At 46.1% G+C, this 16798-nt stretch overlaps 1 protein-coding gene across 1 annotated transcript in view; it reads right to left on the reverse strand.

Annotated features, from left to right (window-relative positions):
* LOC116372943 (unconventional myosin-XV-like) overlaps nucleotides 1–16798 on the reverse strand; it is a gene marked incomplete at its 5' end in the record, with an annotated part of 176783 nt that overhangs the window by 158073 nt on the left and 1912 nt on the right. Inside the window, 6 exon segments of the mRNA XM_031821429.1 lie at nucleotides 4338–4463; nucleotides 4551–4682; nucleotides 8235–8330; nucleotides 11327–11450; nucleotides 11729–11787; nucleotides 14825–14938. Coding sequence (XP_031677289.1) covers nucleotides 4338–4463; nucleotides 4551–4682; nucleotides 8235–8330; nucleotides 11327–11450; nucleotides 11729–11787; nucleotides 14825–14938 — 651 coding nt within the window.

Here is a 16798-nt window from a genome sequence, read left to right on the forward strand (position 1 = left end):
GTTCACCATGCTAGTAAGGAGGAGTGTTAGTTCACCATGCTAGTAAGGAGGAGTGTTAGTTCACCATGCCAGTAAGGAGGAGTGTTAGTTCACCATGCCAGTAAGGAGGAGTGTTAGTTCACCATGCTAGTAAGGAGGAGTGTTAGTTCACCATGCCAGTAAGGAGGAGTGTTAGTTCACCATGCTAGTAAGGAGGAGTGTTAGTTCACCATGCTAGTAAGGAGGAGTGTTAGTTCACCATGCCAGTAAGGAGGAGTGTTAGTTCACCATGCCAGTAAGGAGGAGTGTTAGTTCACCATGCTAGTAAGGAGGAGTGTTAGTTCACCATGCTAGTAAGGAGGAGTGTTAGTTCACCATGCTAGTAAGGAGGAGTGTTAGTTCACCATGCCAGTAAGGAGGAGTGTTAGTTCACCATGCCAGTAAGGAGGAGTGTTAGTTCACCATGCTAGTAAGGAGGAGTGTTAGTTCACCATGCCAGTAAGGAGGAGTGTTAGTTCACCATGCTAGTAAGGAGGAGTGTTAGTTCACCATGCTAGTAAGGAGGAGTGTTAGTTCACCATGCCAGTAAGGAGGAGTGTTAGTTCACCATGCCAGTAAGGAGGAGTGTTAGTTCACCATGCCAGTAAGGAGGAGTGTTAGTTCACCATGCTAGTAAGGAGGAGTGTTAGTTCACCATGCCAGTAAGGAGGAGTGTTAGTTCACCATGCTAGTAAGGAGGAGTGTTAGTTCACCATGCTAGTAAGGAGGAGTGTTAGTTCACCATGCCAGTAAGGAGGAGTGTTAGTTCACCATGCTAGTAAGGAGGAGTGTTAGTTCACCATGCTAGTAAGGAGGAGTGTTAGTTCACCATGCCAGTAAGGAGGAGTGTTAGTTCACCATGCCAGTAAGGAGGAGTGTTAGTTCACCATGCTAGTAAGGGGGAGTGTTAGTTCACCATGCTAGTAAGGAGGAGTGTTAGTTCACCATGCTAGTAAGGAGGAGTGTTAGTTCACCATGCTAGTAAGGAGGAGTGTTAGTTCACCATGCTAGTAAGGAGGAGTGTTAGTTCACCATGCTAGTAAGGAGGAGTGTTAGTTCACCATGCTAGTAAGGAGGAGTGTTAGTTCACCATGCTAGTAAGGAGGAGTGTTAGTTCACCATGCCAGTAAGGAGGAGTGTTAGTTCACCATGCCAGTAAGGAGGAGTGTTAGTTCACCATGCTAGTAAGGAGGAGTGTTAGTTCACCATGCCAGTAAGGAGGAGTGTTAGTTCACCATGCTAGTAAGGAGGAGTGTTAGTTCACCATGCTAGTAAGGAGGAGTGTTAGTTCACCATGCCAGTAAGGAGGAGTGTTAGTTCACCATGCCAGTAAGGAGGAGTGTTAGTTCACCATGCTAGTAAGGAGGAGTGTTAGTTCACCATGCTAGTAAGGAGGAGTGTTAGTTCACCATGCTAGTAAGGAGGAGTGTTAGTTCACCATGCCAGTAAGGAGGAGAACTCTGAGTGTTAGTTCACCATGCTAGTAAGGAGGAGTGTTAGTTCACCATGCTAGTAAGGAGGAGTGTTAGTTCACCATGCCAGTAAGGAGGAGTGTTAGTTCACCATGCCAGTAAGGAGGAGTGTTAGTTCACCATGCTAGTAAGGAGGAGTGTTAGTTCACCATGCCAGTAAGGAGGAGTGTTAGTTCACCATGCTAGTAAGGAGGAGTGTTAGTTCACCATGCTAGTAAGGAGGAGTGTTAGTTCACCATGCCAGTAAGGAGGAGTGTTAGTTCACCATGCCAGTAAGGAGGAGTGTTAGTTCACCATGCCAGTAAGGAGGAGTGTTAGTTCACCATGCTAGTAAGGAGGAGTGTTAGTTCACCATGCCAGTAAGGAGGAGTGTTAGTTCACCATGCTAGTAAGGAGGAGTGTTAGTTCACCATGCTAGTAAGGAGGAGTGTTAGTTCACCATGCCAGTAAGGAGGAGTGTTAGTTCACCATGCTAGTAAGGAGGAGTGTTAGTTCACCATGCTAGTAAGGAGGAGTGTTAGTTCACCATGCCAGTAAGGAGGAGTGTTAGTTCACCATGCCAGTAAGGAGGAGTGTTAGTTCACCATGCTAGTAAGGGGGAGTGTTAGTTCACCATGCTAGTAAGGAGGAGTGTTAGTTCACCATGCTAGTAAGGAGGAGTGTTAGTTCACCATGCTAGTAAGGAGGAGTGTTAGTTCACCATGCTAGTAAGGAGGAGTGTTAGTTCACCATGCTAGTAAGGAGGAGTGTTAGTTCACCATGCTAGTAAGGAGGAGTGTTAGTTCACCATGCTAGTAAGGAGGAGTGTTAGTTCACCATGCTAGTAAGGAGGAGTGTTAGTTCACCATGCCAGTAAGGAGGAGTGTTAGTTCACCATGCTAGTAAGGAGGAGAACTCTGAGTGTTAGTTCACCATGCTAGTAAGGAGGAGTGTTAGTTCACCATGCCAGTAAGGAGGAGTGTTAGTTCACCATGCTAGTAAGGAGGAGAACTCTGAGTGTTAGTTCACCATGCTAGTAAGGAGGAGTGTTAGTTCACCATGCCAGTAAGGAGGAGTGTTAGTTCACCATGCCAGTAAGGAGGAGTGTTAGTTCACCATGCTAGTAAGGAGGAGTGTTAGTTCACCATGCTAGTAAGGAGGAGTGTTAGTTCACCATGCTAGTAAGGAGGAGTGTTAGTTCACCATGCCAGTAAGGAGGAGTGTTAGTTCACCATGCTAGTAAGGAGGAGTGTTAGTTCACCATGCCAGTAAGGAGGAGTGTTAGTTCACCATGCTAGTAAGGAGGAGTGTTAGTTCACCATGCTAGTAAGGAGGAGTGTTAGTTCACCATGCCAGTAAGGAGGAGTGTTAGTTCACCATGCCAGTAAGGAGGAGTGTTAGTTCACCATGCTACTAAGGAGGAGTGTTAGTTCACCATGCTAGTAAGGAGGAGTGTTAGTTCACCATGCCAGTAAGGGGGAGTGTTAGTTCACCATGCTAGTAAGGAGGAGTGTTAGTTCACCATGCTAGTAAGGAGGAGTGTTAGTTCACCATGCTAGTAAGGAGGAGTGTTAGTTCACCAAAAGCTTTTCATTTTAGTTTTTTAATATTCACAATAAATGGGAACATCATCCAACCAACGAGCTGCGTTGGGGAAGCTGATTCTGCTCTCATCCTGTTGGGTCTCATCGGGATTCACTACATACACACTACCCACAACTATAGGTGTGTGTTACCTGGCAGGTGTGTGTGTGTACCTGTTAGGACTGTGTGTGTGTGTACCTGGCAGGTGTGTGTGTGTACCTGTTAGGAGTGTGTGTGTGTGTGTGTACCTGGCAGGTGTGTGTGTGTACCTGTTAGGAGTGTGTGTGTGTGTGTACCTGGCAGGTGTGTGTGTGTGTTCCTGGCAGGTGTGTGTGTGTACCTGGCAGGTGTGTGTGTGTTCCTGGCAGGTGTGTGTGTGTGTGTGTGTACCTGGCAGGTGTGTGTGTGTGTTCCTGGCAGGTGTGTGTGTGTACCTGGCAGGTGTGTGCGTGTACCTGGCAGGTGTGTGTGTGTGTGTGTGTGTTCCTGGCAGGTGTGTGTGTGTACTTGGCAGGAGTGTGTGTTGCTGGCAGGTGTGTGTGTGTACCTGGCAGGTGTGTGTGTGTGTGTACCTGGCAGGTGTGTGTGTGTGTGTACCTGGCAGATGTGTGTGTGTGTGTGTGTGTGTACCTGGCAGGTATGTGTGTGTACCTGGCAGGTGTGTGTGTACCTGGTAGGAGTGTGTGTTCCTGGCAGGTGTGTGTTCACCTGGTAGGAGTGTGTGTGTTCCTGGCAGGTGTGTGCGTGTACCTGGCAGGTGTGTGTGTGTGTGTGTGTTCCTGGCAGGTGTGTGTGTGTACTTGGCAGGAGTGTGTGTTGCTGGCAGGTGTGTGTGTGTGTACCTGGCAGGTGTGTGTGTGTGTGTACCTGGCAGGTGTGTGTGTGTGTGTACCTGGCAGATGTGTGTGTGTGTGTGTGTGTACCTGGCAGGTATGTGTGTGTACCTGGCAGGTATGTGTGTGTACCTGGCAGGTGTGTGTGTACCTGGTAGGAGTGTGTGTTCCTGGCAGGTGTGTGTTCACCTGGCAGGTGTGTGTGTTCCTGGCAGGTGTGTGTGTGTACCTGTCAGGAGTGTGTGTGTGTACCTGGCAGGTATGTGTGTGTACCTGGCAGGTGTGTGTGTGTGTACCTGGCAGGTGTGTGTGTGTGTGTACCTGGCAGGTGTGTGTGTGTACCTGGCAGGTGTGTGTGTGTACCTGGCAGGTGTGTGTGTGTGTACCTGGCAGGTGTGTGTGTGTACCTGGCAGTTGTCTGTACCTGGCAGGTGTGTGTGTGTGTGTGTACCTGGTAGGTGACTGGGCCAGCGAAGTGTTTGATGGTGAATTCTGGGAGGGGCATCTTTGGCTTCAGGTAGATCTTGTTGTTACCATGGTGATAATGACACTTCTGGAGGAAGGTGTGGTCTGTCGCCTAGCAACAGAGGAACAGAGCATCAACCAATGACTCAGCACAGTCAAGTGTGTGTGTGTGTGTGTGTGTGTGTGTGTGTGTGTGTACCTGGGGAAAGCAGCTCTGGTCATCCAGGATCTTCAGTATCCCATGGGGCTTAGAGGAGATGAGGTCGATGCAGGACTGGTTGTCGCTGAACGGGATGTCCTGCCACGGGATCTGCTCCCTGTTGTACTCCTCCTGACAGACACATGACATACAGGCTTCATAATGCATTATAACACTTTGGAACAGGACATACTGCCACGGGATCTGCTCCCTGTTGTACTCCTCCTGACAGACACATGACATACAGGCTTCATAATGCATTATAACACTTTGGAACAGGACATACTGCCACGGGATCTGCTCCCTTCTGCCCTCTTATAACCCTGGCTCTTCAAAGTGTATCTGATATAAGACATGTTAGTCTCCTGTCCTCTTATAACCCTGCCTCTTCAATGAGTATCTGATATAAGACATGTCAGTCTTCTGTCCTCTTATAACCCTGCCTCTTCAATGAGTATCTGATATAAGACATGTCAGTGTACTGTCCTCTTATAACCCTACCTCTTATATAAGACATGTCAGTGTCCTGTCCGCTTATAACCCTGCCTCTTCAATGAGTATCTGATATAAGACATGTCAGTCTCCTGTCCTCTTATAACCCTGCCTCTTATATAAGACATGTCAGTCTCCTGTCCGCTTATAACCCTGCCTCTTATATAAGACATGTCAGTGTCCTGTCCTCTTATAACCCTGCCTCTTATATAAGACATGTCAGTGTCCTGTCCTCTTATAACCCTGCCTCTTATATAAGACATGTCAGTCTCCTGTCCGCTTATAACCCTGCCTCTTATATAAGACATGTCAGTCTCCTGTCCTCTTATAACCCTGTCTCTTATATAAGACATGTCAGTCTCCTGTCCTCTTATAACCCTGTCTCTTATATAAGACATGTCAGTCTCCTGTCCTCTTATAACCCTGTCTCTTATATAAGACATGTCAGTCTCCTGTCCTCTTATAACCCTGCCTCTTCAATGAGTATCTGATATAAGACATGTCAGTCTACTGCCCTCTTATAATACTCTACGTCAGGCGAGATTTTGGATATCTAAGGAAGTTTTGCTCGCCTGAGGTACAGTATCTCATGATAAGCTGTAGACCACACTATCGACCTAGAGAGTTTTCATCTGTATTTTTCGTAGCTGTCTACATAGCACCACAGAGCGAAGCTGGCAATAAGGCCTCACTCAATGAGCTGTTCCGCCATAAGCAAACAGGAAAACACTCATCCAGAGGTGCGCTCCTAGTGGCCGGGGACTTTAAATGCAGGGAAACTTAAATCAGTTTTACCTCATTTCTATCAGCATGTTAAATGTGCAACCAGAGGGGGGAAATTCTAGACCACCTTTACTCCACACACAGAGACGCATACAAACCTCTCCCTCTCCCTCCATTTGGCAAATCTGACCATAACGCTATCTTCCTGATTCCTGCTTACAAGCAAAAATTAAAGCAGGAAGCACCAGTGACTCGGTCGATAAAAAAGTGGTCAGATGAAGCAGATGCTAAACTACAGGACTGTTTTGCAGCACAGACTGGAACATGTTCCGGCATTCTTCCAATGGCATTGAGGAGTACACAATACCAGTCATTGGCTTCATCAGTGCATCGATGACATCGTCCTCACAGTAACCAGGCGTACATACCCCAACCAGAAGCCATGGATTACAGGCAACATCCTCACTGAGCTAAAGGCTAGAGCTGCCACTTTCAAGGAGCAGGACCCTAACCCAGAAGCTTATAAGATATCCTGCTATGCCCTCCGACGAACCATCAAACAGGCATAGCGTCAATACAGGACTAAGATTGAATCGGCTCTGACCCTCATCGGATGTGGCAGGACTTGCAAACCATTACAGACTACATAGGGAAGCACAGCTGAGAGCTGCCCAGTGACACGAGCCTACCAGACGAGCTAAACCACTTCTATGCTCGCTTCAAGGCAAATAACACTGAAACAGGCACGAGAGCACCAGCTGTTACTGAAGACTGCGTGATCACGCTCTCCATAGCCGATATGAGTAAGCCCTTTAAACAGGTCAACATTCACAAGGCCGCAGGGCTAGATGGATTACCAGGACGTGTACTCAGAGCATGCGCTGACCAACTGGCACGTGTCTTCACTGACATTTTCAACCTGTCCCTGTCCGAGTCTGTAATACCAACATGTTTTAAGCAGACCACCATAGTCCCTGTGCCCATGAACATCAAGGTGACCTGCCTAAATGACTGCCGACCCATAGCACTCACATCTGCAGCCATGAAGTGCTTTGAAAGGATGGTCATGGCTCACATCAACACCATTATCCCAGAAATCCTATACCCACTCCAATTTAGATACCACCCCAACAGATCCAGAGATGATGCAATCCATATCGCACTCCATACTGCCCTTTCCCACCTGGACAAAAGGAACACCTATGTGAGAATGCTATTTATTGACTATAGCTCAGCATTCAACACCATAGTGCCCTCAAAGCTCATCACTAAGCTAAGAACCCTGGGACTAAACACCTCCCACTGCAACTGGATCCTGGACTTCCTGACGGGCTGCCCCCATGTGGTAAGGGTAGGTAACAACACATCTGCCACGCTGATCCTCAACACAGGGGCCCCTCAGGGGTGCATGCTCAGTCCCATCCTGTACTCCCTGTTCACTCATGACTGCACGGCTTGGCACGACTCCAACACCATCATTAAGTTTGCCGATGCCACAACAGTGGTAGGCCTGATCACCGACAACAACGAGACAGCCTATAGGGAGGAGATCAGAGACCTGGCCTTGTGGTGCAAGGACAACAACCTCTCCCTCAACGTGATCAAGACAAAGGAGATGATTGTGGAACACAGGAAAAGGAGGACCGAGCATAATCCCATTCCCATCGACAGGGCTGTAGTGGAGCAGGTTGAGAGCTTCAAGTTCCTTGGTCTCCACATCACCAACAAACATGGTCCAAGCACACCAAGACAGTTGTGAAGAGGGCACGACAAACCCTATTCCCCCTCAGGAGACTGAAAAGATTTGTCATGGGTCCTCAGATCCTCAAAAGGATAATTATACAGCTGCACCATTGAGAGCATCCTGAATGGTTGCATCACTGCCTGGTATGGCAACTACTCAGCATCCGACCGCAAGGCACTACAGAGGGTAATGCGAACGGCCCAGTACATCACTGGGGCCAAGCTTCCTGCCATCCAGGACCTCTATACCAGGCTGTGTCAGAGGAAGGCCCTAAAAATTGTCAAAGACTCCAGCCACCCTAGTCATAGATTGTTCTCTCTGCTACCGCACGGCAAGCGGTACCTGAGCGCCAAGCCTAGCTCCAAGAGGCTTCTAAACAGCTTCTACCCCCAGGCCATAAGACTCCTGAACAGATAATCAAATGGCTACCCAGACTATTTGCATTCTATGCCTGTGATACGTGGTTGTCCCACCTAGCTATCTTCAGCTGAACGCAGTAACTGTAAGTCTCTCTGGATAAGAACGTCTGCTAAATGACCAACATGTAAAATAACACACCACATAAAGGCTTCATAAGGCTTCATAAGGCTTCATAAGGCTTCATAATGCATACTAACAATTATAACAGGACATCCTGCCAGAGGATCTGCTCCCTGCTGTACTTCTCCTGACAGGCAGATGACAAATAGGCTTCATAAGGCTTCATAACGAATAATAACTCTCACCTGCTCCTGTCTGAAGACGATCCTATTGAAGAAGAACTGCAGGTACTCATTAGCATAGTTAATACACAGCTGCTCAAAGCTGTTGAAGGACAGGTCCTGGAGGAGACAGAGATACGGGGTTAGATACAGCTAAATGACACAGATGTTGAAGGTCCTGGAGGAGACAGAGATACGGGGTTAGATACAGCTAAATGACACAGATGTTGAAGGTCCTGGAGGAGACAGAGATACGGGGTTAGATACAGCTAAATGACACAGATGTTGAAGGTCCTGGAGGAGACAGAGATACGGGGTTAGATACAGCTAAATGACACAGATGTTGAAGGTCCTGGAGGAGACAGAGATACGGGGTTAGATACAGCTAAATGACACAGATGTTGAAGGTCCTGGAGGAGACAGAGATACGGGGTTAGATACAGCTAAATGACACAGATGTTGAAGGTCCTGGAGGAGACAGAGATACGGGGTTAGATACAGCTAAATGACACAGATGTTGAAGGTCCTGGAGGAGACAGAGATACGGGGTTAGATACAGCTAAATGACACAGATGTTGAAGGTCCTGGAGGAGACAGAGATACGGGGTTAAATACAGGTAAATGACACAGATGTTGAAGGTCCTGGAGGAGACAGAGATACAGCTAACTGACAGAATAATGACAGAGATGTTGAAGGTCCTGGAGGAGACAGAGATACAGCTAACTGACAGAATAATGACAGAGACGTTGAAGGTCCTGGAGGAGACAGAGATACTGCTAACTGACAGAATAATGACAGAGATGTTGAAGGTCCTGGAGGAGACAGAGATACTGGGTTAGATACAGCTAACTGACAGAATAATGACAGAGATGTTGAAGGTCCTGGAGGAGACAGAGATACTGCTAACTGACAGAATAATGACAGAGATGTTGAAGGTCCTGGAGGAGACAGAGATACTGGGTTAGATACAGCTAACTGACAGAATAATGACAGAGATGTTGAAGGTCCTGGAGGAGACAGAGATACTGCTAACTGACAGAATAATGACAGAGATGTTGAAGGTCCTGGAGGAGACAGATACTGCTAACTGACAGAATAATGACAGAGATGTTGAAGGTCCTGGAGGAGACAGAGATACAGCTAACTGACAGAATAATGACAGAGATGTTGAAGGTCCTGGAGGAGACAGAGATACTGCTAACTGACAGAATAATGACAGAGATGTTGAAGGTCCTGGAGGAGACAGAGATACAGCTAACTGACAGAATAATGACAGAGATGTTGAAGGTCCTGGAGGAGACAGAGATACAGCTAACTGACAGAATAATGACAGAGATGTTGAAGGTCCTGGAGGAGACAGAGATACTGGGTTAGATACAGCTAACTGACAGAATAATGACAGAGATGTTGAAGGTCCTGGAGGAGACAGAGATACAGCTAACTGACAGAATAATGACAGAGATGTTGAAGGTCCTGGAGGAGACAGAGATACAGCTAACTGACAGAATAATGACAGAGATGTTGAAGGTCCTGGAGGAGACAGAGATACAGCTAACTGACAGAATAATGACAGAGATGTTGAAGGTCCTGGAGGAGACAGAGATACAGCTAACTGACAGAATAATGACAGAGATGTTGAAGGTCCTGGAGGAGACAGAGATACAGCTAACTGACAGAATAATGACAGAGATGTTGACGGTCCTGGAGGAGACAGAGATACAGCTAACTGACAGAATAATGACAGAGATGTTGAAGGTCCTGGAGGAGACAGAGATACAGCTAACTGACAGAATAATGACAGAGATGTTGAAGGTCCTGGAGGAGACAGAGATACAGCTAACTGACAGAATAATGACAGAGATGTTGACGGTCCTGGAGGAGACAGAGATACAGCTAACTGACAGAATAATGACAGAGATGTTGAAGGTCCTGGAGGAGACAGAGATACAGCTAACTGACAGAATAATGACAGAGATGTTGAAGGTCCTGGAGGAGACAGAGATACAGCTAACTGACAGAATAATGACAGAGATGTTGAAGGTCCTGGAGGAGACAGAGATACAGCTAACTGACAGAATAATGACAGAGATGTTGAAGGTCCTGGAGGAGACAGAGATACAGCTAACTGACAGAATAATGGAAACACAAGTTAATGAGGGATACAAGGTATATTGAAAGCAGATGCTTACACACCCATGTGTTCCTGAGTTAATTTAGTAATTAGCAAGGTAAAGTAATATATTAAAAAAATATATATATTATAATAATTGAACCTTTATTTAAGTAGGCAGGGAGGGAGAGAGGGAGGGAGGGAGGGAGGGAGGGAGGGAGGGAGGGAGGGAGGGAGAGAGAGAGAGAGAGAGGGAGGGAGGGAGGGAGGGTGGGAGGGAGGGAGGGAGGGAGGGAGGGAGGGAGGGAGGGAGGGAGGGAGGGAGGGAGGGAGGGAGGGAGGGAGGGAGGGAGGGAGGGAGGGAGGGAGGGAGGGACAGACAGAGGGAGAGAGAGGTGGAGGGACAGACAGAGGGAGAGAGAAAGATGGACAGACAGAGGGAGAGAGAGATGGAGGGATGGAGGGAGAGACGGAGAGACGGAGGGAGGGAGAGAGACGGAAGGAGAGAGATGGAGGGACAGACAGAGGGAGGGAGGGAGGGAGGGAGGGAGGGAGGGAGGGAGGGAGGGAGGGAGGGAGGGAGGACGGAGGGACGGAGGGAGGGAGGGACAGAGGGAGGGAGAGGTGGAGGGACAGACAGAGGGAGAGAGAGATAGATGGACAGACAGAGGGAGAGAGAGATGGAGGGACAGACAGAGGGAGAGAGAGGTGGAGGGACAGACAGAGGGAGAGAGAGATAGATGGACAGACAGAGGGAGAGAGAGATGGAGGGACAGACAGAGGGAGAGAGAGATGGAGGGACAGACAGAGGAGAGAGAGATGGAGGGACAGACAGAGGGAGAGAGAGATGGAGGGACAGACAGAGGGAGAGAGAGATGGAGGGACAGACAGAGGGAGAGAGAGATGGAGGGACAGACAGAGGGAGAGAGAGATGGAGGGACAGAGGGAGAGAGAGATGGAGGGACGGAGGGAGAGAGAGATGGAGGGAAGGATAAAGTGGAGTACCTCAAAGCCATATATATCCAGCACAGATATTGACAGAGCGTGATGTCGAGGATACACCTGTCCATTAATCCTCTCAGTCAGCCAGTGGAACAACAGAGAGTACAGGATCTTGGCAACAGCATCTCTGGAGCAGGAGGGAGGGAGGGAGGGAGACAGACAGACAGATTAACAAGTGGCATGTCTACAGCATGCTGAAGAGTGCATGCTGGGAGTTGTAGTGAAGTTAGAGTGTATTATCTGTGGTTCCTACCTGACGTCTACAGCACGCTGAAGAGTGCATGCTGGGAGTTGTAGTGAAGTTAGGGTGTATTATCTGTGGTTCCTACCTGGCGTCTACAGCACGCTGAAGAGTGCATGCTGGGAGTTGTAGTGAAGTTAGAGTGTATTATCTGTGGTTCCTACCTGGCGTCTACAGCACTCTCTACCGTCAGAGGGGTGTAGATCTTCTCCCTCATGGTCTCCTGGAGAGACATAATACAGAGAGGTCAGTTAGTTACCAACAGAATTGCTGGAACACAACTCATCACAACCAATCAAAGGAAAGTTATACTCTTCTTTAAATTTGCAGTGTCAAATGATTTCCTCTTGAGTCTTCCTCTCTCTCTCCTTAAAGGGTTTATCATGGAACCAATCTATATGACTTCCTCTCTCTCTCTCTCCTTAAAGGGTTTATCAGGGAACCAATCTATATGTCTTCCTCTCTCTCTCCTTAAAGGGTTTATCATGGTACCAATCTATATGTCTTCCTCTCTCTCTCCTTAAAGGGTTTATCAGGGAACCAATCTATATGTCTTCCTCTCTCTCTCCTTAAAGGGTTTATCAGGGAACCAATCTATATGTCTTCCTCTCTCTCTCTCTCTCTCTCCTTAAAGGGTTTATCAGGGAACCAATCTATATGTCTTCCTCTCTCTCTCTCTCTCTCTCTCCTTAAAGGGTTTATCATGGAACCAATCTATATGTCTTCCTCTCTCTCTCTCTCCTTAAAGGGTTTATCATGGAACCAATCTAAATATGTCTTCCTCTCTCTCTCTCTCCTTAAAGGGTTTATCATGGAACCAATCTATATGTCTTCCTCTCTCTCTCCTTAAAGGGTTTATCATGGAACCAATCTATATGTCTTCCTCTCTCTCTCTCTCCTTAAAGGGTTTATCAGGGAACCAATCTATATGTCTTCCTCTCTCTCTCCTTAAAGGGTTTATCATGGTACCAATCTATATGTCTTCCTCTCTCTCTCCTTAAAGGGTTTATCAGGGAACCAATCTATATGTCTTCCTCTCTCTCTCCTTAAAGGGTTTATCAGGGAACCAATCTATATGTCTTCCTCTCTCTCTCTCTCTCTCTCCTTAAAGGGTTTATCAGGGAACCAATCTATATGTCTTCCTCTCTCTCTCTCTCTCTCCTTAAAGGGTTTATCATGGAACCAATCTATATGTCTTCCTCTCTCTCTCTCTCTCCTTAAAGGGTTTATCATGGAACCAATCTATATGTCTTCCTCTCTCTCTCTCTCCTTAAAGGGTTTATCATGGAACCAATCTATATGTCTTCCTCTCTCTCTCCTTAAAGGGTTTATCATGGAACCAATCTATATGTCTTCCTCTCTCTCTCTCTCCTTAAAGGGTTTATCATGGTACCAATCTATATGTCTTCCTCTCTCTCTCCTTAAAGGGTTTATCATGGTACCAATCTATATGTCTTCCTCTCTCTCTCCTTAAAGGGATTATCAGGGAACCAATCTATATGTCTTCCTCTCTCTCTCCTTAAAGGGTTTATCAGGGAACCAATCTATATGTCTTCCTCTCTCTCTCCTTAAAGGGTTTATCAGGGAACCAATCTATATGTCTTCCTCTCTCTCTCTCTCTCTCTCCTTAAAGGGTTTATCAGGGAACCAATCTATATGTCTTCCTCTCTCTCTCTCTCTCTCCTTAAAGGGTTTATCATGGAACCAATCTATATGTCTTCCTCTCTCTCTCTCTCTCCTTAAAGGGTTTATCATGGAACCAATCTATATGTCTTCCTCTCTCTCTCTCTCCTTAAAGGGTTTATCATGGAACCAATCTATATGTCTTCCTCTCTCTCTCCTTAAAGGGTTTATCATGGAACCAATCTATATGTCTTCCTCTCTCTCTCTCTCCTTAAAGGGTTTATCATGGTACCAATCTATATGTCTTCCTCTCTCTCTCCTTAAAGGGTTTATCAGGGAACCAATCTATATGTCTTCCTCTCTCTCTCCTTAAAGGGATTATCAGGGAACCAATCTATATGTCTTCCTCTCTCTCTCCTTAAAGGGTTTATCAGGGAACCAATCTATATGTCTTCCTCTCGCTCTCCTTAAAGGGTTTATCAGGGAACCAATCTATATGTCTTCCTCTCTCTCTCCTTAAAGGGTTTATCATGGAACCAATCTATATGTCTTCCTCTCTCTCTCTCTCTCCTTAAAGGGTTTATCATGGTACCAATCTATATGTCTTCCTCTCTCTCTCCTTAAAGGGTTTATCATGGAACCAATCTATATGTCTTCCTCTCTCTCTCTCTCTCTCTCTCCTTAAAGGGTTTATCATGGTACCAATCTATATGTCTTCCTCTCTCTCTCCTTAAAGGGTTTATCATGGTACCAATCTATATGTCTTCCTCTCTCTCTCCTTAAAGGGTTTATCATGGTACCAATCTATATGTCTTCCTCTCTCTCTCCTTAAAGGGTTTATCAGGGAACCAATCTATATGTCTTCCTCTCTCTCTCTCTCTCCTTAAAGGGTTTATCATGGTACCAATCTATATGTCTTCCTCTCTCTCTCCTTAAAGGGTTTATCATGGTACCAATCTATATGTCTTCCTCTCTCTCTCCTTAAAGGGTTTATCATGGTACCAATCTATATGTCTTCCTCTCTCTCTCCTTAAAGGGTTTATCATGGAACCAATCTATATGTCTTCCTCTCTCTCTCCTTAAAGGGTTTATCATGGTACCAATCTATTTTACCTCTTCCTCTCTCTCTCCTTAAAGGGTTTATCATGGATAAACTCCATTAGACACAGTGTGTATATAACAGGTCATTATAACAGGTCATTGTACCAGACCCTCCAGACCCTCCATTAGACACAGTGTGTATATAACAGGTCATTATAACAGGTCATTATAACAGGTCATTGTACCAGTTACCTCCATTAGACAGTGTGTATATAACAGGTCATTATAACAGGTCATTGTACCAGTTACCTCCATTAGACACAGTGTGTATATAACAGGTCATTATAACAGGTCATTGTACCAGTTACCTCCATTAGACACAGTGTGTATATAATAGGTCATTGTAGAGATGAGTACTAGATACTAGAGGAGAGATGATAGAGTACTAGATGTTAGAGTACTAGAGTACTAGATACTGTATTCAGGGAGTAGAGATGATAGAGTACTAGATACTGTATTCAGGGAGGAGAGATGATAGAGTACTAGATACTGTATTCAGGTAGTAGAGAAGCTCAGTAGAAATACTGTGTCCTGACCGTGACTTTGTGTGTGATGGCCTTCTGGAGTCCCTCAGGGGAGATCTGGAGCAGCTCAGCTACGACTCTGATCTCCTGAGCACTGACCACAGACGCCACCTCCTGGCCATCCGCCTGCAGTACAACACATTAACATTTATTTATCAAAGGCAACTTCTGCTTTATCCCAACCCCTCTGAATGACACACAGGGGCAGCCCTCTGCTCCAACCATACAGTGGAATATTCTAGAGAGCTATTCCATATTATAGTGATACCACATTAACAGTGGGGACTATGACATTTAATGCATTTAGAAAGTATTCAGACCCCTTGACTTTTTCCACATTTTGTTATATTACAGCCTTATTGTAAAATGGATTAAATCGTTTATTTTTCTCATCAATCTACACACAATACCCCGTAATGCCGTCACAATGCCCCATAATGACATCACAATGCCCCATAATGACATCACAATGCCCCGTAATGACATCACAATACCCCGTAATGCCGTCACAATACCCCGTAATGACATCACAATGCCCCATAATGACATCACAATACCCCGTAATGCCGTCACAATGCCCCATAATGACATCACAATACCCCGTAATGCCATCACAATGCCCCATAATGACATCACAATACCCCGTAATGCCGTCACAATGCCCCATAATGACATCACAATACCCCGTAATGCCATCACAATACCCCATAATGACATCACAATGCCCCATAATGACATCACAATACCCCGTAATGCCGTCACAATGCCCCATAATGACATCACAATACCCCGTAATGCCATCACAATGCCCCATAATGACATCACAATACCCCGTAATGCCGTCACAATGCCCCATAATGACATCACAATACCCCGTAATGCCATCACAATACCCCATAATGACATCACAATGCCCCATAATGACATCACAATACCCCAATGCCCCATAAAAATATATTTTAGAATATGCCTGTAACATAGCAAAATGTGTAAAAAGTCAAGAGGTTTGAATAATTTCCGAAGGCACTGTGTATATACAGGTAGGAGAGGTTGGAGCAGAGGGATGCCACACTGGGTGTTCATGGAGAAGTTGTTGTGGGGGGTTAAGTGTCTGGCTCAATGGCATCTAGGATTTGATACCAGCAACCCTCTGGTTGCCAGCTCACTTCCAGCCAAATGTTTCACATCAGACCCATTGCTAGGCTACCTGCTGCCCATGGGTTAGGAGTTAGGGTTTAAAGGGATAGTCTGAGATTTTAGGTAAATAGAAAAAAAGGGCTTGATTGGCAAAATCTCAAACATCCCTTTAAGGTTCGGGTTAGACTACCATACCTCATATCTTTGGAAGTAGACATTCCCCAGACTATCCCTTTAAGGTTCGGGTTAGACTACCATACCTCATATCTTTGGAAGTAGACGTTCCCCAGACTATCCCTTTAAGGTTTGGGTTAGACAGCCATACCTCATATCTCTGGAAGTAGACATTCCCCAGACTATCCCTTTAAGGTTTGGGTTAGACTACCATACCTCATATCTTTGGAAGTAGACATTCCCCAGACTATCCCTTTAAGGTTCGGGTTAGACTACCATACCTCATATCTTTGGAAGTAGACGTTCCCCAGACTATCCCTTTAAGGTTTGGGTTAGACAGCCATACCTCATATCTCTGGAAGTAGACATTCCCCAGACTATCCCTTTAAGGTTCGGGTTAGACTACCATACCTCATATCTTTGGAAGTAGACATTCCCCAGACTATCCCTTTAAGGTTTGGGTTAGACTACCATACCTCATATCTTTGGAAGTAGACGTTCCCCAGACTATCCCTTTAAGGTTTGGGTTAGACAGCCATACCTCATATCTCTGGAAGTAGACATTCCCCAGACTATCCCTTTAAGGTTCGGGTTAGACTACCATACCTCATATCTTTGGAAGTAGACGTTCCCCAGACTATCCCTTTAAGGTTCGGGTTAGACTACCATACCTCA

Source organism: Oncorhynchus kisutch, unplaced genomic scaffold, assembly GCF_002021735.2.
Source record: "Oncorhynchus kisutch isolate 150728-3 unplaced genomic scaffold, Okis_V2 scaffold3973, whole genome shotgun sequence".
NCBI classification, from domain to species: Eukaryota; Metazoa; Chordata; class Actinopteri; order Salmoniformes; family Salmonidae; genus Oncorhynchus; species Oncorhynchus kisutch.